The 24,446-nt window shown below is 35.5% G+C and overlaps 1 protein-coding gene across 3 annotated transcripts in view; it reads right to left on the reverse strand.

Moving 5' to 3' along the window:
- LOC127517995 (tight junction protein ZO-2) overlaps positions 1 to 24,446 on the reverse strand; it is a 73,212-nt gene that overhangs the window by 13,199 nt on the left and 35,567 nt on the right. For all 3 annotated transcript variants that reach the window (XM_051904253.1, XM_051904254.1, XM_051904252.1), the window contains exons 2-12: positions 23,789 to 23,842; positions 20,308 to 20,432; positions 19,860 to 19,962; positions 17,678 to 18,296; positions 13,759 to 13,862; positions 12,308 to 12,461; positions 6,142 to 6,253; positions 5,832 to 5,950; positions 4,798 to 4,861; positions 829 to 979; positions 138 to 246 (exon numbers count right to left, since the gene is read on the reverse strand). In XM_051904253.1, coding sequence (XP_051760213.1) covers positions 138 to 246; positions 829 to 979; positions 4,798 to 4,861; positions 5,832 to 5,950; positions 6,142 to 6,253; positions 12,308 to 12,461; positions 13,759 to 13,862; positions 17,678 to 18,296; positions 19,860 to 19,962; positions 20,308 to 20,432; positions 23,789 to 23,842 — 1,714 coding nt within the window. The remainder of the gene's footprint in view (positions 1 to 137; positions 247 to 828; positions 980 to 4,797; positions 4,862 to 5,831; positions 5,951 to 6,141; positions 6,254 to 12,307; positions 12,462 to 13,758; positions 13,863 to 17,677; positions 18,297 to 19,859; positions 19,963 to 20,307; positions 20,433 to 23,788; positions 23,843 to 24,446) is intronic.

Here is a 24,446-nt window from a genome sequence, read left to right on the forward strand (position 1 = left end):
AATTAAACTAAAAAACACTGCTTTGGATAGGAAGATGGGGGTGTTTTTACTCATGTGTTCCCTGAGGAGAAGCGAGGGGTGGTTTTGTGTGTTTAATGTGTGTGGTGTGAGCGAGGCTCGTGTTCTCTTGCTCTCACCCTCGGTTTTATTCTGTGCCAAAATGGTCACGACCTCACCCCGCGGGATCTCCAGCAGGAACAGCACGGCCTCCTCTCGCACAATGCCCCGAAAGTCAACGTTATTCACCTTTAGGGAGAGACAGATAACACACATGCACACATACAGTTGAAAAGGAAATGTGACAAATGCAAATCAAATTCAAAGCACGTTCTCTTCTCCTAAAGGGATCTTGGAAAACTGCACATGTACAGTATATACATATAATGTTAACTTAGCTCTCTCCCCAATCCACCCAGGCTATTTCTGAAAACTACCATTGAATAAGCATAGTAAGGTTAACTAATCATAAGAGATGTCATTTACATTCATAAGATAAAGATACAGTAATAAAAACAGCTTGTTTTTTTTCAAAGGGTCGAAGAGAGCATGGAAAATGGTCATGAATAATTCAATTACAATTGTTTTTGATGCAGAAAACCTCAACTAACATTATAAGTGAACTTCAGGGGAAAAAAAGAAAAATCCAAACTGTAAAATATATCCCCTTTAAGTAGTGTTCAATGGCACTTTCTTACAACTCCATGAATAAAACAATGTTATTATGAATTATGATGCTATACTCTGGGAAAAAAAACAAGAGGACACTAAAACGATCAGAACATTAGTAAGTCATTTCAGTTGATGTCAACAGAGCTGTTGTTTTTGTACCTTCATGATCTGATCCCCTACACGGAGACCTTCTTCTTCAGCCGGACTGCCCTCCTGCACTCCTGCTATGAATATTCCCACATCATTTCCTCCAGCTAACCTCAGTCCAACACTCTCTCCTTTCTGAAAGCTCACCATCACTGTGTTGGGCCTAAAAAAGAGAGCGAAAGTTAGGTATTTGTTATGTTAAACAATGTGAAAAAAGTTAAGCTAACCATAGTATTTTGAAATACACCATTGTACAGTTTGTGCATATGATTCATTTTAATATAATTAATATATAGAATACAATTTTAATTGAATTATATTTTGAAATAAATTAAAATAGTAAATAAATTATTTATCTGTTTGTGGATTTTGATTAATGAATTTATAGGAATTATAGGAAAGTCATAATATCGACTCTGCAGCCATTGTGTTCCCATTAAAAAATAATAATTTAACATCAGTTTCATTCTGCAACAACTCCAAATTTACTTTAATCACACCTGCTAATACACTACTGTTCAAAGTTTGGGGTCAGTAAGATTTTTAAGTTTATATCTTGCAATTCTGACATAACTCGCAATTGCAAGTTTATATCTCAATTGTGAGATACGCAATTATGAGGAAAAAAGTCAGAGTTGTGAGATAAAAAGCCACAATTACCTTTTTTATTTTTTATTTAGTGGCGGAAACAAGCTTCTATATTAAAAGTGACAGTAAAACCATTTATGTTACAAAGGTTACAAAGAGCATTGTGTTCCCTTTCTGACTCAAAATATTCATTTTAATTAGTTTAATTTGAGATGGTACAAACATACTTTGTCTGACAGAAATGTTAATATCAAAAATGTACTTTCCAAAATGCAACAGGAACCTGTTTAATAGATCAGCTCCCAAATAAGATGTCTTGTTTTCCCCTGCTCTCTAGCTGAAAGCACCTCTCTCATCCTGTGCTCAGGTAAAACAAACTCTGGTCTCTAGGCTTAAAGCAAAGCGGCTCTGTAAGCAAGTGCAGGACACAAAAATAACCTCTCCCAGTGGATAAGAGCAGCAGCAGACTGCCTCTTCCTCATGAATATGGAGGAGCTGACGGAGAGGATGATTAAAAGAGAGAGAGAGTGAAAAAAGAGATTGCAGAGATATCCATTCCGTCTGTGAGGCTGTGATGCAGATGACCCCCTATCTCTGTTTCATTTTCTGTGCTTTGTCTTCCTGTTCGCTCTTCCACCAGTGTGACAGTATAAACGGATAGTTCACCTCAAAATTAAAGAGTCCATACTATGCCTTGTTACAATGTCTTGATTTTGTTTTTGGGCTCTACTAGAATAGTCTTTCATGCTTGAATGTTCAAAAATCACATAATTTTTCACATATTTTACATTGTTGCAGCACCTCTCTTCCCAGTCTGTCAGTAACACACTGTTTAGTTCCTGTCTCTATGAAGCCCCTCCTTCTAAAAAGTGCAATGTACTCTGATTGGTCAGCTGGACCAGTGTGTTGGGATTGGTGAACCGCTTCCAGCGCGTTTCTGAAATGTGACCCTTGTGAGTTTCAACACGCTACTAACGCAACTCAACCAGGCCTCTGCCCTTTTTTGCGTATGCCTTATGATGGAAATTATGTAAATGAGGAATATTGTGACGTGTTCATTTCCGGACGAAAACTCAAGACTACAATCGAGGTGTTTCTGGGAGTTCAGAAACAGTGCTTAATGATATAGAGAATAACTCCCTTTGGAGTGACTGTGCTTTGTAACTTTGCAGACATTTTTCATGTTCAAACAGAAACATTTCATACTAGAGAAAGTTGAAAATGTAAAAGCATAATAGGTCCTTTTTAATAATAAATCATTATGTAATACAGTTATTTTTTACTCACCCTATTGCATTTGGAATAGATCAGAAATATAACGGTGAGAAAATAAAAGAATGTTTGGTTTTTTTAGTGAACTGTTAATTTAAAAAAACAGATATACAGACGAACAAGTGAGCGGGTGCTTTGGAGTGTTGGTCTGTATAATGTGTAGGGCTGTGTGAGTACGCAATTAATCAAAACTGAGTTTCGATTTCGGCTTCCAACAATTACAAAATAATATGATAATTGAAATAAAACGATTATTGTGCCTGATTCCATTTCTGAGCCTGATTGCCTTTTGTAAAAAGGGATGTGCTTGATATTAAAGAGTTTTCAAAAGCACCATACTACGGAGCTTTTCCTCAGGTGGCTTTCTGTGCGCGCCCTCCAACACAAAGCAGAACACAGTGAAGCAAACTGAACTTTGAGCTTTGTGTGTGTGCCTAAATGATCAAATACATGCTACAATGTCAAAATGCTGGGCTTGGCGATTATTCATGTAAACCCAGTCGGTTATGTCTTAAGTGAACATAAACAGTTGGAAGATAATAGAATGTGTATCAGTATATTGGATCCATGCATCCAGCTGCAATCTGTGTCTTAATGTTAATCAAAGAACAAAAGACAAGTTGTATTTTTGTATTTTTATTAGGGCTGTCAATAGATTAAAATTTTTAATCGCGATTAATCACACACTTATCGTGAAATTAAGCATACACCATTTATCTTGATTAACACGTCCATTTTGCCATCATTGCCTATGTCCAGCAAAGTAAACCATCAGATTGAAGTGTGATTCTCACAAAACTGTATTTTTTTTAAGCTTTTTTCAAGGTAAATGTAGGTGTCTTTTCAAAAAAGGACACTTGCAGACTCCAAAAGGACACCAAATAACCAAATGAGTCCATATAATTCATACATTTATGTACACCAAAGCACCCATAAAAAATAACAGCAAAAAACATTTTAGAATTCACAGTGTATAGTATGTGCAACAGCAAAGAGCTTGTTTACATTTTAGACAAGTTAAGTTGCGATACTGAACAGGACCACATGGAGATGCCAAAAAAACCTAAACCAACCGCCTTGACCTGCATATTTACTAAAGTACACAGCAACATACACAGGACAAATCCAAACATTATCCTGAAAGTGTGTGAAAACAACGTGAATGTACTGAAACGTGTCTGTGCATAAATACAATGTGCGATCAGTGCATTGAGAGAGAGAGCGCTCATACATGATTTGTTTGCGCATCAATATAACGGACTCACACGTGCTTAATGTACGACTCCTGTACATCACCGCAATCGTCCTTACTTTGATTGCAATCCTCATCCATCAAAACTTTACTAGTGAAACGCTTTATCCAGCCGAGAAATCATCTGGCCATACAGCGGTGGGATGTTTTGACGTTCCGTTCAGACAGGAACAGAGCGATGCGGGAGGGCACGCGCTCTTCACATACAATGACACAATATGACAGAGAGTTTGTGTTTTAAAGCGAAACAGACACTGGAATGAATAATTCTCTGTTCTCTCTGCCATCTCTGATATAATCAGCATGGACTTTTAAAATCATCTAACTGTATGACGTAAAATTACGTTAACAGCCCTAATTTTTATATTTTTATATTTGTATTTTTTCTCTATTGTATTTGTCCTATTGTTTTTTTGTTTTTTTTTTGTATTACTGATTGTTTACTTATTTTCAATATTTTTTTGAAGACTATTTTACTTGGATTAGGTAGCCTAGTCTGCTGTGATATCATAATTTTATTGAGAATTGCAAAATTTCACTGGTTTTTAAAATTTAGATTTCACAGAAAGCTATAGTTAAATAAATTACTCATCTTAGGTTTTGGTCATATGGCACACTCATAATAGTGTTAAATAATCGTGATTACAATATTGACCAAAATAATCGTGATTATGATTTTTTATGATTTTACTAATGTGTATGTGTGTGTAAGATGAGTGTGTGGTGACTGAAATCCAGCCCTGTCTACAGATCTAAACTCATCCCTCAGTGAGTCCTCTGGTTTAGTTAGTGAATAAGATCTTAGTTCAGTGAATAAGAACATGCGTGAAGAGGGTTGAACCTGCGGGTTATTCACAGCATCCACTCACCCGTAAATGGCCTCGTCCTCTGGGCTCGGTCTCAGCAGGATCTTGGGTGTCGTCCTTAATGCTGCTGCACATTGAATACAAAATAATTCAGCATCAGTTTCAATCTGAAACCACTGCAAGCAGACAGACTCCAAATTAAATCATAAATACACTACTGTTCAAAAGTTTGCTGTCAGTAACAATGTGTTTTGAAAGAAATTAATACTTTTCTTCAGCAAGGACAGTAAAGACATTTATAATGTTACAAAATATTTCTATTTCAGATAATTGCTGTTCTACTGAACTTAATATTCATCATCCTAAAAAATTTATCACAGTTTCTCCAAAAATATTAAGTAGTGTTCTCAACATTGATGATAATAAGAAATGCAGCAAATCAGCATATTAGAATGATTTCTGAAGGATCATGTGACACTGAAGACTGGAGAAATTATGCTGAAAATTCAGCTTTGCATCACAGGAATAAATTACAGTTTAAAATATATTCAAATAGAAAATAAATATTTTAAATTGTAATAATATTTTTGTTTTTACTGTATTTATGATCAAATAAATGTAGTCTTGGTGAGCATAAGAGACTTCTTTCAAAAATATTAAAACATCTTACAGATCCCAAACTTTTGAACGAACTAAGCATTTTGCATAAATGTTATATAAAATAAATAAATAAATAAATAAATAAATCTGTTCTTATGACAATGCGATTATGTAGCCATTTTTTTTCTTTGCATACCAGTGACAGTTTTAGTGACAAATTTAGTTATCCTAAATAAACTTCTGATGGTAAATGTTCCACTGAGGTAAAAGTCAGAAGACATGACAGATGTTTTGGTGATTTTGAATCACTAACATCAGTGAGGGTCAAACCATTATTTTTAATCTACTGTATGTAATGTTGCAGTTTCTGGTCAACATTTGTCTGGTTTAGTCAGCAAAGCCAATTATACTCTCATTTGGCAACTGACGAGTATTGCCAATCCTCTGCCAGAGGGTATCAAACCATAATTCATCTAATTCATCACAACTGTTCCTACGTGGTGGCTCTTCTTCCTGTGGTTCTGCTCTCTCCTCCTGGGCTGGAAGCAGTACCTCTGGAGTTTTGTAAGGAGAGGATGTTACAATGGGCTTTGCAAGTCTGCTTTGAGGGTCCTCCCTAAAAATAAATACAACAAGATAAATTGCAGTTTTGATCTGACAGTTTCTGACTGAGAATATACATGCTTGACTAACATTAGACAACCAGAAATTGCTCCTAAAGGTGTGAAAGGTGTGTTTGTGCTTTTTTTTTTAAATACATGGCACTTAGTTTGATGTTTAAGCATAGACATGAAAAGCTGTGCTCACCTGGCATTCTCTCGTGCAGCGTCATTAGAAGAGTGTGAGGAGAGGTCAGATTGACGTGACCTTTGGTCATCTTGAGGTGAGTAGGAATGGTACGACTCCATCTCAGAAATATCTGAAAGAAACAAAAGTCTACAATGAGAAGCAAAGGACTTTTTTCCTATTAGTTCAGGAAAGAGACGAGGCCCAGAGGAGACAGAATTAAATGGACCCACAACCACAGAGAACAGACCACCATGTTACTGTCGACTTGGTGTTAATTTGCCAAGATCTGCCCCGTTATAACAATCATTTCTGTTTTATACTGTGATTTGACCACAGGATATCCATGCCTTTTTGACCCAAATAGTGGTGATTTACAATGCCTACATAACTCAAATGCCCAGAATTTCATGAAGCTGTCATGAAGAGACTAATAGCAGTGTTATATAGAGGCAGAAGGTATGTCAGACAGGTGTAATTAATCTTTAGGAACAGAACACCCTGAGAAAGACAGAGAAAAAGGACAGACAGGAAGTGACATCTACAGCAACCGCCTTGGAGAGCAGAGATGTGTGCAAAAGCAGCTAGTGCTTGCATACATTAAAGCTACATTGATAGTTAAAGGAACAGTTCACCAAAAAAAAAAAAAAAAAGAAATTGTCATCATTTACTAAACCTCATGTCATTCCAAACCTGTATGACTGACTTTCTTCAGTGAAAAAACATATTTGAAGACTTTGTAGCAGTTCATTTTTGAGCAGTTAAAGTGATAGTTCACCCAAAAATAAAAATTGTGTCATCTTTTACTCACCCTTATGTTATTCCAAAACTGTATGAGTTTCTTTCTTCTGTTGAACTAAAAAGAAGACATTTTGAAGAATGTTGGTAACCAGTGGATGGTAGCCATTGACTTCCATTGTATGAAAAAAAATATATACTATGGAAGTCAATGGCTACCGTCAACTGTCCGGTTACCAACATTCTTCAAAATACCTTCTTTTTAGTTCAACAGAAGAAAGAAACTCATACAGGTTTGGAGCAACATAAAGGTAAGTAAATGACACATTTTTCATTTGTGGGTGAACTATCCCTTTAACTTTAGAATCACTGCAAACGAATCACTGAGTCACTAAAACAACTGAGAACCTGATCAGTCCGATTCGTGAATGAATCATGCTGTGTAATACTAGTTCAATCAGATCATTTTGAAAGAATCGGTTCAAAAGAATGACTTACTCATGAATCAGTTGGATTCGGTTCTCAAGTTCAACTCAGTTCAGTCAACGATTCGGTTGATTTAGCATTTCTCAAATGAACAGATTATCATTAAATAACAACTTAAGTCTTGGTCTGAATCATAGGAACTACTTTTTTATGCTTTTTTTGTTATTAATGGATCATGGTCACAGTAGAAAATATCTGATCGAACATTTTTCTAAATATTAAAATTTTTGCGACACATAAAGAAAGTCTCATGGGTTTTGTATCAACATGAGGGTGAACTATCCCTTTAATTTCTCATTCCAGAGCTCTACTTTGTCCAGGGTAGTTGAGAATTATTTGATTACAAGTAAAACCAATAAGACGCAGAGCAAGGAAAATGAAGCATCGCCCTGAAAGAGAAAGCAGGACAGAAGTAGTGACGGCCGGGGAGGAAGAAAAGAGTTACTGTGTGGTCTGCTGGTGCTCTAAGTGCATGTCCAGTGCATTAACAGAACTCCTGCTCTTCCGAGCGCTGCTGGTGGGCGGTACGCCATCCCTGTCCTGCAAATCTACAACACACTCCATCCATAACAGAGCAAAAGGACACTGCCGCCCACCTGCTTCAGAGCTCAGGGGGGGTTAATGCTTAGAGCTAACAGAGTAAAGAGACAAATATGCTACCAGCACTGGCTGTAGATACAGTATAATGTACAAACATTTTTCACTTAGGAAGGGCAGAAATCTGCAAGTGATACAGATGTTTGATACTACAGTGGCGTCGAAAAGACCACAATGAAATCTGGGATTTAAAATTTCATTTAAACATGAAGATAAATGGAATGTTAAAGGATTTTTAAAAAAGTAAAACTTATTTTTAAAAAAGATTTTTTTTTTTATTATTTACTTTTAAAAATAAAAATGTAATACTCTGCAGTATTTAAAAACTAAAAACATGAAATAAGAAAAATGCTAAATAAATTACTTTTGATCTCACAATTTTTCATTTAGAATATATACATATATATATATATATATATATATTTACATTTACATGCACAAATTGTCCTTGCTTCAAATTAAATTGAATCCGACTGCAGATTCTGAATGTATATGTACCCTGCAGCAAGATTAAAACATGTTTACATGCATGTTACATTTTTTCTGAACTCAATTTCTGAGCATGCCGTTCAAGAGAGGCATTAAGCGTCACGTTATCATAAGAACAAGAATCATGCGAGTTGTCAGCTGATTAAAGAAGAAAGTTGATTTAGCATATCACCTCAGTGTGTATCTGGCTTTTATAACATATCTAAAATTATCCCAAAAAAGCTTTCTTCTCATGTTGCTAAATTTATTTAAAAGGAGAATCAGAAACAGGATCCCAGTATCTTAATTTATTCAGCTCAAGCTCAAATTGAATCTTTTTTTCTAACTGTTCTGTACTTGAGGGATTTTCACTCCGATGGGCTATCGGTCAGATTATTTACGGATTATTAGACTGCATGTAAACACAGTTTCTGGAGAACATCAGGGAGGATCAGGGAGCTGGTGTTTTCCAGGCTGTGGGGGAGAGAGGCGTGTTTCCATCTGTTGGGTGGGGATGAAATTACAGTCTGTCTCTTATGAGGGGGAGGACAAACCACAGAGTAGAGACAGCTGCTGTACGCTCCCTGACTACAACCCCAAACAGCACGGACAGGACCTCTGCTTCGGCTACAACAACTATCATTGATTTAGTGCGCAGCGCTACTGTGACAACACATGCAGAGTATCAGAGAGAATGACAGAGAGCATACACACATGCAAAGACTAGAACCTAGGGCTGGGCGATATTGCTTTAAAAAAAGGATCATCTGATTATATTTGATATTGCAATATTAGTGTATTTAAGGTTCCAGATGTTAACGTCAGTTAACACTGACTAACAACAAAAGCATTTATTAATCTTAGTTAATGTTGATTTCAATATTTACTAAAACATTATTAAAAACAAATGTATCTGTTAATATTATTTAATTGACCTGAGCTAACATGAACTTACAATGAATTTGTTTTCATTAACTAACATTAACAAAAATTATTAAATAACTAACAAAGCTACATTCCGTGACATAACAACAGCAGTATTTGTAAAAAAAAAAAATATGGTGGATTTGCTCGACCCGCATGACAGTCGCCACAAACGGAGTGATACAAATGGTGAAACGGTTTATTGATACTGGGGGAATATCGCACAGCTGGAAAAGGCTCTCAGCCAATCAGATTTGAGAAGCAGAATGAACTGTTGTATAAATAAATAAATAAAATGTAAAATAATAAGTTTTACAGTGTATATATTATAAAACACACACACATATATATATATATAAAAAACATTTCTTCTGAGATTTATTATTGAATATTATATATATATATATATATATATATATATATATATATATATATATATATATATATATATATACACACACACACACACACACGTATATATATATAAACTTTATATAAATAATACTAAAGATATTTAGTAGAATTTATAATATTAAATATATAGTATAAAATAATATAAAATAATATAGATTATATTTTAAAAGTAAAATTAATGGTCAATAATATATATTAATAATAATAATAAAACATTATAAACATAATAAAAATATTGTTAATGTGTGTGTATATATATATATATATATATATATATATATATATATATATATATATTATATATTGAGGATATTCCTTATATCGCCCAGACCCACTAGTGACTGAGAAAAATGAAATGGCACTTGCACTGTTCTTGAACACAGTGTGTTAAAAGACAACATGAAATGTTATAACCAAACCTTTTTTTAATGTAATAACTTCCTCCTCCATTCAAATTCCACAGCACACAGTCAAGTCCCACCCTACATTTAATTTCCCATTGAAGATACTGTTTTACATAGAATTATGCTGCATTACAGAAGTCAAATGCGTTGTGAATTTCGGTGCCGCCATGTTGTCTTTAAACACAATTACCTGAATTTACATAGAACAATGAAACACATGCAGGGGTGACATCCAATTGCATACAAAACTAATTGAAGATAAAGACACAGGGGACAGTGCTGATTTACAACAGTAAGCCTCAAGCGTCACGGTTCAATGTATTCAAGCATGCTACACTACAAAGTCACAGCTTCTTGAATACAATGAACAATAAAAATGAGGAAATAGCTGAAAGCCGGCTATCACATCATCTAGTCAAAATGAAAAGTAGAGCACAATGGTGCATAAGAGGCAATGAAGAGTATGTGCTGCATTTTTATGGCAGGGTGTAAATCAATCTCAATTTAACTTCTCCAACCGGCACGAAGCAGCATACACAATGCCTACAGTGACTCATTTTCCACTGGCGATGAATGCAAACATGAAATGGAAATGCATTTAGCTGTTCCGCCCTGCCCCACTTGAAAAACGGATGCTTTTTCTGTACTGAAATTTACTTCCACCTGCATTTAATACCTTGAGGATGGTAGATGTGAAAAGGCCATACGATATCCAGTTGCCCCACCCTAATAACAGCTGAAGAGTATGAAATAGCATCTGAGAGACTGTGTCATCCTTCCAGACACAGTTTCTCCTCCATGATTAAATAAGTCACCACCACACAGACATAACATTGAGTAGACTTATTTATTGATTAAAGAAGGTATTAAAAAAGGAGGTTAGCATAAAAACATAAGAGCACAGTGTGAAAGGTTTACAGGTTTGTTGAGGCACAGTCATGATTAAAGATTAAAGGCAACCAGACTTTATGTTGTGTCTCAGCGGTCCATCAGCTAAAAGTATGACATATCTGTATTATCTGTAAAAAGAGAACACAAAAATAGCATTTCTGTTGTAAGCAAGCTGTTTGCTTTTTCTCAGGTAAGCGCATCTTTCTGGTGTTAAAATATTCATTGTGTTCAAGTGTAAACAATGGTGCCTATGTATCTGATAGCAAGGTTAAAACACCTGCTATTAACATCCATATATGTATTTCGATCTGATGGATATTTTCTTTAAAAGCTGCATCTACTACTCAACGTTTTAAGAGTGATTCAAATAAAAATAAAAAAAACTATTTGTATGTGTTTTCTGGAATAAAAATTATGTGGTGCCTCTATCAAAAAAGGCATTTGGATCTTTTATCAGAAATGCGGGACTTTCTTTAACACAGCTGCCATATTGGGGCCTTTATGGAAACTGTGGACAAAACTAGCTGGACCCCAGTTAGACAGCGCAGGTGACACCCACTTGGGCCCCATTTGGATCTTTTATCAGAAATGCGGGACTTTCTTTAACACAGCTGCCATATTGAATGTTGGAATTCCTCCCATTCATTTTTCTACAAATGGTTTGTCTTCTTATACGGTCTCTGATATGGTCCACTAGTGATCAGATCATCCGAGACGGATGTTAATAGCAGGTATAAATGGGGTCAGTAAATCTCAGCTCTGTTAAAAAGAGACGGTCTGTATCTGACAATACAGTCTTGTAATTTCTTAATGACTATGTGTCCCTGATAAATATACTGTACTATCAATCTATAACTATACAGCCATAGGAAGTTTTATAACCCATGTCCAATTGCATTAACGGTGTATCACCTCTGTAGAGGACCAGACTTATTAAATCCATGGCATATAGTTGAAATTATGCCAGTGGATGATAACCCTGCTCCGACACAGACGGTGACAAATTGGGTTTTGTGCTTCGACACTCATTTCGAGTCTATTAATAGTGATTCGCATAATTAACTGTAATTTATTACAGCCTCAGTGCCTGGCGAATGTGTACATGATATTACTAATCTGATTTATCAGAGCCAATTCATGCTATCTGCTTTTAATTAAAGTGTGTAGTTGGAGAGCAAACAGCCAGAGGGTGAGCACCACGGCTCAGGAAGCATAGTAATGGAGACTAGTCTACGGACAAATGCTGCGTAATAGAAGCAACTTACCGTCAGGCTCCGAGTCGCTGTCTGCCAGGGCAGGGATGCGCACCAGGATCTGCCGGTGGTCTCTTTGGACCACCAGTTGCAGCTTGCCCCGTGATTTTTCAATCAGCTTGCCGGCGTCACTCAAAGAGAGGTTCTCGGTCACCGTTCCGTTGATCTGGAAAAAAACAAAAGATGTAACATTAATGGTTCAAGCATTTATAATGTTAGGTGCTACAGCACAAGTCTGATGTCAAAGGGTTTGAGTCAACCACAGAGATCTGAATGCTATTTTGGTGGAGGTGTGGGAATAGTTGCCCCAATGATACATATACATATATTGACAAGGTTGATAAATCAGCAGATATTTTCCATGATAAAAACAACCAATTAGCAATTATCCTCGCACACCTGCAGGTAATGGATAGAAGAAAGGACCAAAAAAGTCAAAAATCAAAAACAAAAGAAAGTCCCGCACACTATCAATGCTTACAAAAGTATCAAAATGAAGTATTAAGTTCTAATATTAAGTCACTGCTTGTGATTGACAATTGGGGGTTCTTTGCAGTGATTGGTCATGAGTAGATTTTATATATTTTTATGCTTTGAATAGATATGCCTCATGAAGGTCATGGGACTGAAATGTTGCAACAAATAAATACATTTTGATACTTCTGTAAGCATTGATAACTTCCATGATAAAAACAAAAATCATAATTATTGATTATCTCCTTTGATACTGTCACTGCGTTTACTATTAATATTAATGTCAAATACTAGATTATATTTAAAGGCTTAGAATTTATTTATGTGTGAACAAATTACACATTTATATTTTTATTATACTTTATGATTTTTTTAGTTTGATTTTATATCTTATTGTTATTATTATTTTACAGTTAATTTAATATGTAAATATTAAATAAAATGAAGTTAAATATGTACTATAAAATAATTAAAAGGTTAATTTCATAAATTGCATGTATATTATCTTTAAATTGTGTTGAATTATGAATTTTAACATTATATTAGCCTTCAGCAACCATGTGCTATACAGTGCTTTTTTGTATTATTTATTTATATACTATTATAGTATTATGAATTAGCTTTTATTTTTCCATTTTAATTTTCAATTTAATTTTTAGTATTTTTATGTGCTTTTGTCATTTTTTATTAGTCTTTTTCAATACTTCAATATAGCTTTAAATTATTTCAGTTTTAGTTTTGCTAATTTAGTACTTCAACTAAAACATTTTATTTTATTATACATTTTTTAAGTTAAAGATTTTCATGTAATATTTATATTTCTCAACTTTATTACAATTAATAAAAAATGTTTTTTATTATATTTAGTTCTAGTTAACAATATCAGCAATGGCATATTAACACAGAAAGCTACTGTGTTGTTCCAGCAATTTTATGCCAATTTTATAGATTTAATGTGTGAAGATGTCTCTTGTGTGTCTGATAGGAACCTTGAGAATGATGTCGCCCTCCTGGAGATTTCCATCTCTGGCAGCGAGTCCAGTGCTGGTCATCTCTTTGATGAAGATCTGGCTGCCCAGCCGGAGGCCGTACTCTACAACGAAACAGAATGAAACATTGGTTCTGTGCAGCAATGCTAACATGAACCTAACAACCATGATGACCTTGACCCTTTTAAGTACACAGCAATCCCTCCAGCTGTCAGTTCAGTGGATCACTGAACGGGACAAACACCACAAACAATCAAACTGAAACTGAAAATGTGGAATATTGATCTGACGGGCAGAATCAGAGCTCTGAACGCTCAATAACCGGTAACAGAACTGAGTATGAAGAAAATCTTTTGGTTTCAATATTGTTTTAAAAAAAGTTCCCATTTTCCAACCCAAGGCATAATCTGGTAATAAACAGCGCTACCCGCTTTGCCCTTCTGGGCTGAGGGTTATGAGCGGCTGGTGAGGAAATCGGAAGAGACGGGCCGCTTTATGTGAAGTCACAAGAATGTATCTCCTCTGAAATCTCCTGACAGGGCCATCATAAATAAATCAGATTAAAATATCATCAAAATCCAATGAGGACAAAAGGTTTTAGGATGGATGTGTGAAGGAGGTCTAAAGTAAACAGAATGAGAGTGAAATAAAGAAATGGGAGGATTACAATAGTACAGAGAGAGAGAAAACCAGCTGCCCTGTTCACATGTGTGAAGCTCAGATGGTATGTTGTGTATTATTTCCACAGCATCTGACCTGATCTCTACTGCAGGAATAAAGGCTCTGTACCTGTAAAGTAATATTTAACACTTTTGAGATAAAAATGATTGATGAACTATGAAAATATGCTGTAACTTTCAGAACTCAGAGCAAGATTTATTACAAGTATTATTTCAGCTAGTATAGAACTATTGATAAAGTAAAATGTATTTTATGAGGTCCTGTTGAGACGCCTGGAGATATTTGTGGGCTTTCGTGGCGTAGTTTTACAGTGGTCCCGTTCTTATCTGACCAACAGATGGTTTAGTGTTCATATTGGTCATCAGTCCTCTCTCAACTGTGGAGTGCCACAGGGATCAATCCTCGGGCCGGTATTGTTTACCCTGTACATGCTACCTCTGGCTTCCATTTTTAATAAATACGGTCTATCCTTTCATCTATATGCTGATGATACTCAGATCTATTTTCTATAAAACAGTTCCTGTCCTTGATTCTGATTGGTCAATAGCTGTGTTTTATTCATGATAAAACACGGCTATGACCGCTTCACCCAACGGTTCTGTGTATCACTACACAACACCCTTAGCAACCTCTCTTGGCAACGTAAACTGTTTGTTCTCAATTGATATTGTTCATTGAAGCTTACTGTATTATGTAGAAGAGTATTGTGAGAAAGAGATCGAGTGAGCGAGTTTATTATCTGCATTCAGATTTAGCATTTTCCTTCAGGTCAGTCCTATGTTCATAATAAAAAATCTGTTTAAATGTCCGATGTATTATCTTGTCCTTTTAACAGTTAAGGGGTTTTCCCGTGACTGACGGCGCTAGTCAAAGCATTTGTCAGTTGCGTCTTGTTCCGTGTTCACAACAATTCAGTCTTTTCAATGTAAAAGTCTTCGCTACTGACTGACACACTCATAATGACATAACGATAAAAATGGTTTACAACCACTGTTGGCTTGTTTAAAAGAACTTAAGCTTTGGCTTTCAAGCAATTTTCTAAATTTAAACGAAAATAAAACTGAAATAATTCTATTTGGGCATAAGGAAAACTGTGTGTTTGATGTTGACCGTGGTTTTCTTGCCCCACATGAAACTCAATGTGCTAGAAATCTGGGCGTTCTGTTTGATCACAACCTAAAATTTGATAAACAGATCAGTACTGTTGTAAAGTCATGCTTTTTTCCATCTTCGTTAACTCTCTAAAGTGAAACCCTTTTTATCCCAAAGTAACTTCAAACGATGATTCATGCTTTCATAACAACTCGTCTAGATTATTGTGACTCACTTTATTATGGTGTCTCTTAGTCTTCCCTCTCCCGTCTACAGCTAGTGCAAAACGCAGCTGCAAGACTCCTCACTGGGACCCGCAAGTATGAGCCAGTAACCCCTATTTTATCTGCACTGCACTAGCTACCTGTCAAATTTAGAATTGATTTTAAAATTTTATTATTTGTTTACAACAGTTTGGCCCCTCAGTACCTGACCTATCTGCATCCATACACTCCTTCTAGAACTCTGAGATCCAGTGATCACTGTCTACTCATTGTGCCTAGATCTAGACTTAAAAAACGAGGCGATCGCGCTTTTGTTACAGCAGGTCCAAAACTTTGGAACAGTCTACCTCTCCACATTAGATTAGCTCCCTCTGTTTCCACCTTCAGATCTGCTCTAAAGACTTATTTATTCTCTTTGGCTTTCAATACTCCTTGATTATAGGTTTGATTATTGTCTTTGGTGGGTGTTCCTTTATTGGTAGTTTTATTTTTTTTCAGTTTTATTCTTTTCTGTACAGCACTTTGGTCAACCTTGGTTGTTTTTAAATGTGCTTTACAAATGAATATTGTATTGTATTGTAATTTCCGCCCAACTTTGTGCTGTTCCTAGCTGTGCTTTGCGTATTCTTTTAAGAGATAACAATGTTTGAAACAAAAGGTTGAATTTTATTTTTAGGTCCTTGATCATTTCAGTTTGATCTTAATGTTTGTGCGGAACATTTTAGCATGGATTGTTTAGTGAATATGTCACAATATAATGGAGCTTTGGAAAGAGGCTGTTATTGAAGGATGGGGTATCAAACTATACCAGGCCTTACAGAGAAACATGAAGACTACCATCCAAAAGTTTGGGTTTAGTAAGATTTTTTTAAAGAAGTCTCTTATGCTCACCAAGGATGTGCTTATTTGTATTTATAAAAAATACAATAAAACAATGACATTGTGAAATATTACAATTTAAAAATATCTGTTTTCTATTTTAATATATTTTAAAATGTAATTTATTCCTGTGGTGGTTATTATTATTATTATTATTATCAATGTTGAAAAAAGTTGTGCTGCTTCATATTTTTGTGGAAACCATGATACATTTTTTTTCAGGATTCTTTGATGAACAGAAAGTTCAAAAGAACACCATTTATTTAAGCTTTTTCGTAGTTTAATAATGCTGCTAAAATAAAGGCCATATTGTGAGCTTAATTAAAATAATTGTGCATCTTTATATTTTAAATCTTAAAAAAATATTGTTATACTGTTCAACTGCTTGCCACAAACAGTTGTCACAAAGGTAATTTGCATGAGAAAATGTGAACTTGCAGCAAATTTATAGCAATTTTTGCTGTAAACATTGATTCACATTGAGTATTTCCTTTAATAATGCCCATAAATTAAAAAATGGTTACTGGGAGTGAGCTACTGAGAACTATTTTACACTTGACTGTCATGAAATCTAATTTACATGAATAGGGCAATAAGATTTACATCCAAATGATAATTAAATTTACATGAAACCAAAGGTTCAGGAAAGGGTGCAAAAAACTTTGGAGCTCAGTGGAAAGAAAATGGTAATGAAAATAAAGCAACACAAAATGAATGATATGATCCAGATTTAAAATTTAAGTATGCAAAAATTATCTAACTAAAATCACAATATGGTCTTTTTTGGCAGCATTCTTAAACTACAAAAAATGCTTTGTAAATATACTACTGTTTTAATGTTTGCGGTCAGCAAGATGTTTAGACTTTTTTTTTTTTTTTTTTCAGCAAGGATGCATTAAATTGATCAAACTGATCAATTGAGCAATTGTTACAAAAGATTTCCCTTTCAAATTCTCTCTAAACTGTTTTAAATCATTTCAGTCACCTAACTCTATTATATTCAAAATATGCAATTAGTGACAAGCTAATCCGGTGGTTCTCACCTTCATTGGGCCTGTTTTTCACCAGCATCACATTGATGGGCGGCTCGAGGGGCTCATAGTTAGGACGGTCTCTTCCTCTGTCCCGTTCTCTGCTAGGTGACGGTGAGTGATCCTGCAGCCGGTCCCTGCTGTGACTCCTGATCATCTTGTCATCCGAACGAGTGTCATACCTCCGCGTGTCGTAGCCCTGATCCCTCCCGTAGCTTCCAGCAGGGCTTCCTCCTCCCCCGCGACCTCTACTGTGCTGCTTATGATAGGGAGGCTCCGGGCTGGATCCACGCTCCAGGGTCCGGCCCCGGCTGCCGTCCCTGCGGTAGCCACTGTCAGAGCTGGGCGATCTCTCTGGGCTCCTGCCTCTACTCCGTTCCCGCCGAGTGTAGTCCTGGCTGCGGTAATCTGGGTCCAGGTAGTCTATCCGGCTCTTGTCGAGGGTGCGGTCATGCTCTCTGTCGCGGGGGTAGCCCAGGCCGCCATTTCCCCGAGGGTAATCAGAGTCTGGGTCACTGTGAACACTGCGGTTGTCCTCGGGATAATAGCTGGATATGTTGTAATCACGGCTATCCACGCTCGGGGACGGGGGGCGCTTAAGGACAGACACCTTGCGAGGCCTCTTTACAGTCTGTGGGGAGTGAATGAATAAAATTAGCCCACTGTTACCAAAAGGACATAATCTAAGAGCAGAGATTTATCTTACTATAGGGCTGGACGGTATTGGAAAATAATGATATTGCATTCTTTTTTTTTTTCTGTGATATATATTGCGATATGAAAAAAATCAATACATTTTGGTAAGAATTAATTATTCTAGAATCATTGGGGTGATTTTGTAGGTGAGTGAACAGGTAAGTCTAACAGTATTCAGGTACACTGGTATAGGTACAGCACTGCATACTCTTCACTGTATAAATTAAATATAATTAATCTGTGTTAAAGCTACAAAAGTTATTTTTCTCTTTGTCTTTTGTTCATTCATGACACAGAAAGCAGCAGGAATATTAGGCTGCTGTCACTTTAAAACCGAATGCGCATATCTAAAATACTGTTACACATCCGGATTTCTTTCTCAATTTTTTAGTTCAAGCCACAAGCAACTGTGTTTTACGAGGATACTTGATGTTTTACGTTCCTTTTGACAATTTTTTTTTGCATGTATGTGTCCGCTCAGGCACAAATAGATGCGGAAGAGAACGGCATTCTGTGTTCAAGCGCATCTGCGCGGCTGTGTGTGTGCACATAAAACAGCTGCCCGTTCAGAAATGAGTTCTCTTTCACCTCTTTGTGCACTCAAATGATTTAAAATCATTTGAATGTTTAAACTGACAGGACCTAAAACGCATGCAACTGATAAACTTTCATTGTATGATGGTCAAACTTTGCAATTAATCTGAGAATCAGGTACGTTTTGAACCGTGGTGTCTGGTCCGTACAGATTAACGATTAACGATCCCTATAACAGACATCGGACATCCTGAGATGTGACTATTGGGGATGCGCACATCGCGATATCGATATATCATGCAGCCCTATATGTTCATTACTTTAAGCAGGGATCGACTGCAGTACTTTCAATTGAAGGCTGCATATGAATTAATTTCAAAACAGAAACTGACCAGAGCTTGGGGCAAAACTGCAACTAAAATTGTCAAAAATGGCAAAAAAAAATTAAAATGTGGGGGTAAAAAAACAAAACAAAACATTTTGTTTTTGTTTTTTTAAATCTGCTATCTTCATAATAATTATAGAATATAAACTCAGCTCTTAAAAATTATTTAACATGAAAATAAAAACATTTAAAATGTAAAAAAAAAACCATTTAAAATATTTCAAATGCATCTGAGTAAGGCATTTATGATCTTACATTATTTATGAGTTTATGATCCCCAACATTACTTTTGTATTTGATGCTGATTCGATTTTATAGGTAACATCTGTAAAATTTAATTCATAGAATATTCATTAATATTCATATTAATTTTGAAACTGACATATAAGACATGAATGGATGGTTAGAAATGTTAAAGAAAAAACCTCAAGAAGACCCTGAAAATAAATCCTTAATAATAAATAATAATAATAATAAATAAAAAGTTAATATCGGACACTGCTAACCTATGCTAATAACCAAAGTAAGTGAACTTGTTTTAGCAGGCCTCTCATTAAGGTCAACTTGACAAATACTCACTATTTTGGCCACTTTCCCACATTTCCGAAGTGACTGCACAGCAAAAGAATGAGGCACATTATCCATGGTGATGGTGTTGACCTGTATCACACGGTCGTTCTCACTGTCCACAAACAAAACAAAACAAACGTTAAGTCTAAAACATAATACAGACATACTCTTTAACAATATTATTGGGTTTCATTGTATGCATCAGTATTTATTACATTGATAAATGATTACGAAAAACAACCTTTATTCCCCTTTAGAATAGCATAGGCTAATAAAACATGCACAATAACACCAAGGACATTTATTAGGGCAGTAAGCTGGGTGAATTTTGATTTCATGTCATTTTAAAAGGCTCCATGTGAAAACTCGATACTTATTAACCGGCCCATGCTGGTGTAAAATAATGGTTTACCAATACGCTAAACACATATGCATTAGTAAGGTGAGCGAAGCGTACAAGAGCAGTCCATCGGCCGGGCCTCCTGGCAGCACGTCCGACACAATGATGGACGTCTCTCCACTCTCCACGTTTGGATTGTCCCGGCCGCCGGACACAGCAATTCCAAAGCCCATTTTAGAGTCCTGCAAAAGAAAGAGAGAGAAATCGCTTTCAGTGTGAAAGTACCACTAACGCATTTCCATAGTCATACATCACAGCTAGCCTGCCCAGGGCAGTACGGTTTGATATTGCTTCATAGAAGCACGCAAACGGCCAGCAGTGTTACACAATCACGTCCGTGTGCTCATAACATAAATCTCTCATAAACGTTGACTGCGTGCCACCACAGGGCGGTTTTGCAGAAAGCCATTGCACGCCAAAGCTAATGGAGACATGGTTCCACCTCATTGCTTGGCCAAATAACAACCTGCTGTACCTGCCTCAGAGGAGCGCTGAATAAATAGAGTCTAATGAGTGGGTATCGCTGGCTTGATGCAATCTGCTCAAAATATATTCAGGCCCAATTAAAGCCGGAGATAAAACCTGACAGCACTGAGTGAAACCGAGATTTTAGAGTGTGAAATTAAGGCACTTACTTAATTTTAGCAAAATTATTTAGTTTATTAGAATAATAATTCTATTAATATTTTATATTAATTGTATTAGGGTCAATGACGTGACGTGACGGGTCTTCCACCCCCCCCCCCAAAAAAGGCCTTAATAATAATAAAAAACAAAGATATGAAGGTAGTACAACTAGATCTGTTTTATATTTTGCCACATATAAAGGTATTTTAAAGATTTTGAAGTGTCAAAAGATCAATATGGCCATTTCTTATAACATGATACTGTATATCAAAATAGTGCAAAATGGTATTAAAATTATGTGTAGAAGTCGTTGCTTTGTTATGAGAAAGAATGTCCTGAAAAATGAATTTCATTTATGTCATTCAGAGTAACCAAAATAAAGGGACCATTTTGGATCAAGTCATGTGGTCAATATCATGTGACAGGATGTGACATCATTCAGACACCTGCAAAGGACCACATGGTTGTAAAGCAAAGTAACTAACTCTCTTTTAACTATTTGAAAAATTCATTTTTTCACTTGCTCATACGCATGTCCCAAAACATTAGGTCATTCGGTACAACCGCTATAAAACATGGGAAATGTTGTAATATTTTAAAAACTTGTACTAAATATAAAATGTTTGATTGTCCTTTTGCTAGCTAGCTAGATATCAGCCTGTTAGCATTGTTTGAAAATATCGTCATTCGGTAAAACCAAAAGTGTCCTTTGGTAAAACCGAAATTTTGGTTAAACCGAATGACTTTTTTGCTGACAAATTTTGTCCATCTTGTAAAAAATGACAAAAGCAGTGTTAATTGATTAAAAAAACCACATAATCATTGTTAACACCTAATAAAACTTCAAAATTAATTTTATCTCTATTATGTTTTTTTACACCTTTAAAAGCCTTATTTTATCCATGACCCATTATTTTTTAAATATTTGAGCTACAAACTGTATTTAATAATTATGTAATCATTAGGCCTACTTCAAATGTATATACACTAATACTAATACTTATTAAATAAGTAAACAGATTATTGTGCCTAAAAACAATAGCTACAAAAGTTGAATTAATTGCCAGATACGGTTTATAATAATAACCAGGAAATAACCAATAAAAACCAGGGAAAAAAACATATGCATAATGCAGTACTTTTAATTGTAAAATAATATACAATGGGACTCTTATTTTGAAATGTCTATGCTTTACTATTACATAAACACCATAAAGAAAACATTGTAATTCATCAACAGTACATCATAAGCAATTAGCATTAATTAATTAGTATTACTTAAAACATTATTAGCATAAATGTGTGGTTTTCATTGATTGTGACGTGCTCTAAAACAGCAAGCCTGCAGAACGTGCAACATCGCTGCATTGCTACTTTGAAACATGCAGCTTAATTATCATATTTAATAATCACATTAGGCTGTTTTGCGATTCCTGTTTTTTCATCCCCCAAATTATGACCTCTTATAAATAATCAATATGTATCTTATACCATTTAAGATATTTAAGACTTTTTATGACTTTAAATTTCATAAAAAACCGAGGACAAGCAGGGACACATGGGCCCCTAAATACATTTTACAGTTTGCACACATCTCTTTTTAGTCGCAAATGCGAGTGAAACGCTCACACTGTCGAGTCCCTGATAGATCATGATACGCCATATAAACTCATACTCATTCTAAGTATCCTGTTTTTTCCAAACTTCCCAAAGCTCATATCTTCCCTTTTATGTTGCAGTGATAAGACGAGACAATTCTTATCTAAACCCAGGGATCTGACATGTCAAAGCACTGAGATGTTTTCACAGGATGAGTCTCATACGTGATGGTGGTGATAGTGTCAGTGTGTGTTTGGATAGCGTGTGTGAACCCTTGCGATCTGTCACGCGGGAGATAAAAGATGCACATCCTGTTGTGCCTGATGTTGGAGGAAAGAGAAATGGGAGGAAGGAAGGAGAAGATGGGAAGAGAGGGGGAGGGGTAACTTCATCTTACAGGCTGAAGCACTTCTACAAGAAGAACACAAGCACAACATGTTTTGATGCTGATAAGTTATCTATAAGTTGTTTATATGCACATGGACAATTATGTCTCATGCAAACACCTTATTTGGAAAATCCACTGTTCATGTATACATGCACGTGTCCATATGGATATAATTATGAAGGTAACAAGAAACTGTTCACACTGTTCATTTACTAAAATTAACTGCAATAAATAGCAAGAGTGAGCATCTCCAGTATAAAAAAAAAAAAAAATTGTATCAGGGTTTTAACTGTTTTCAACATTGATAATAATAAGAAATGCTTCTTGAGCACCAAATCAGCATATTAGAATGATTTCTGAAGGATCATGTGACACTGAAGACTGATGTATGTAATGATGCTGAAAATTCAGCTTTGCATCACAGGAATAAATTACACTTTTAAATATATTCAAATAGAAAACAGGTATTTTAAATTGTAATAATATTTCACAATATTACTGTTTTACTCTATTTTGATTAGATAAACGCAGCCTTGGCGAGCATTAGAGACATCTTTCAAAAACATTAAAAAAAATCTTACAGACCCCAAACAGTAGACTGGTCAATGTTAATAGTCAGATATAATCATAATCAAAGATTATATTGTCCTAGAACCAGCACATTGGTGATGGTGAGTTTGGATCTTGAGCTTGAGGGCATCTGGGGTATTGTTGTGTGTTAGAGGGTCTGGCTACTGCAGGAGGTTCGCTCAGGTCTGTTTGTTAAGAGGGCCATCCAACTGTGCAGCTTGGTTACAAACATGAAATTTGTTGTTCACAGCCATGCCGCTCTGCAACATTTCTAAACATGCAACTCTAAAACCTGAAGTGGGTAAGCTAGGGTGTGCGTTAGTTTGAGTAGGTTAATGTAAAAGAGTTTCATACCCGCTGTAGAGTCACAGTGTACTGCTCCCAAATCGTCTCCTCCATTCCTGAGCCCTGCATGGAAAAGAGAAAGAAACCACCATTAATCACCAGTCAGGTGTCACTAATGCCAGTATGCTGTGCGGCGTGACATGTAGGGTTGAGTGTTCTATACACAAACTGGTCCTAAATGAAATGTCCTGAACTAATTATTTCATAATTACATGGATGCACACACAATATTAAAGGAATATTCCTGGTCAAGTACAACTTAAGCATGACAGTATCTGTGGCAATTATTTTGGACACACATAAGCAGCAGTTCTTCCTCCTAAAATAAAGCCATCTCAAAAAATATTTTTTCTTTCATTGATTTTTACAAACTTAAGGTTGTGTCAAAATTACTGTACTTTATGTAATTTTCTCTAATCAACAGCATGCCACAGATTCTATCTGCACAGTTTAAAGGTGAAGTGTGTCATTTTTTTAATGTTAAAAATAAAATTTTTAATGTTAATTTTTTTATTAATACTACTGTTCAAAGGTTTGGGATCAGCAAGTTCTTTTTTAAAAAAAAAAAAAAGAAATTAATATTATTGTTAATATTATTCAGCAAGATCAAAAGTGACATTTAAAAGACATTTAAAATGTTGCAAATGATTTCTATTTCAAATAAATG

The sequence above is a fragment of the Ctenopharyngodon idella genome, chromosome 8 (genome assembly GCF_019924925.1).
Source record: "Ctenopharyngodon idella isolate HZGC_01 chromosome 8, HZGC01, whole genome shotgun sequence".
Classification (NCBI taxonomy): Eukaryota; Metazoa; Chordata; class Actinopteri; order Cypriniformes; family Xenocyprididae; genus Ctenopharyngodon; species Ctenopharyngodon idella.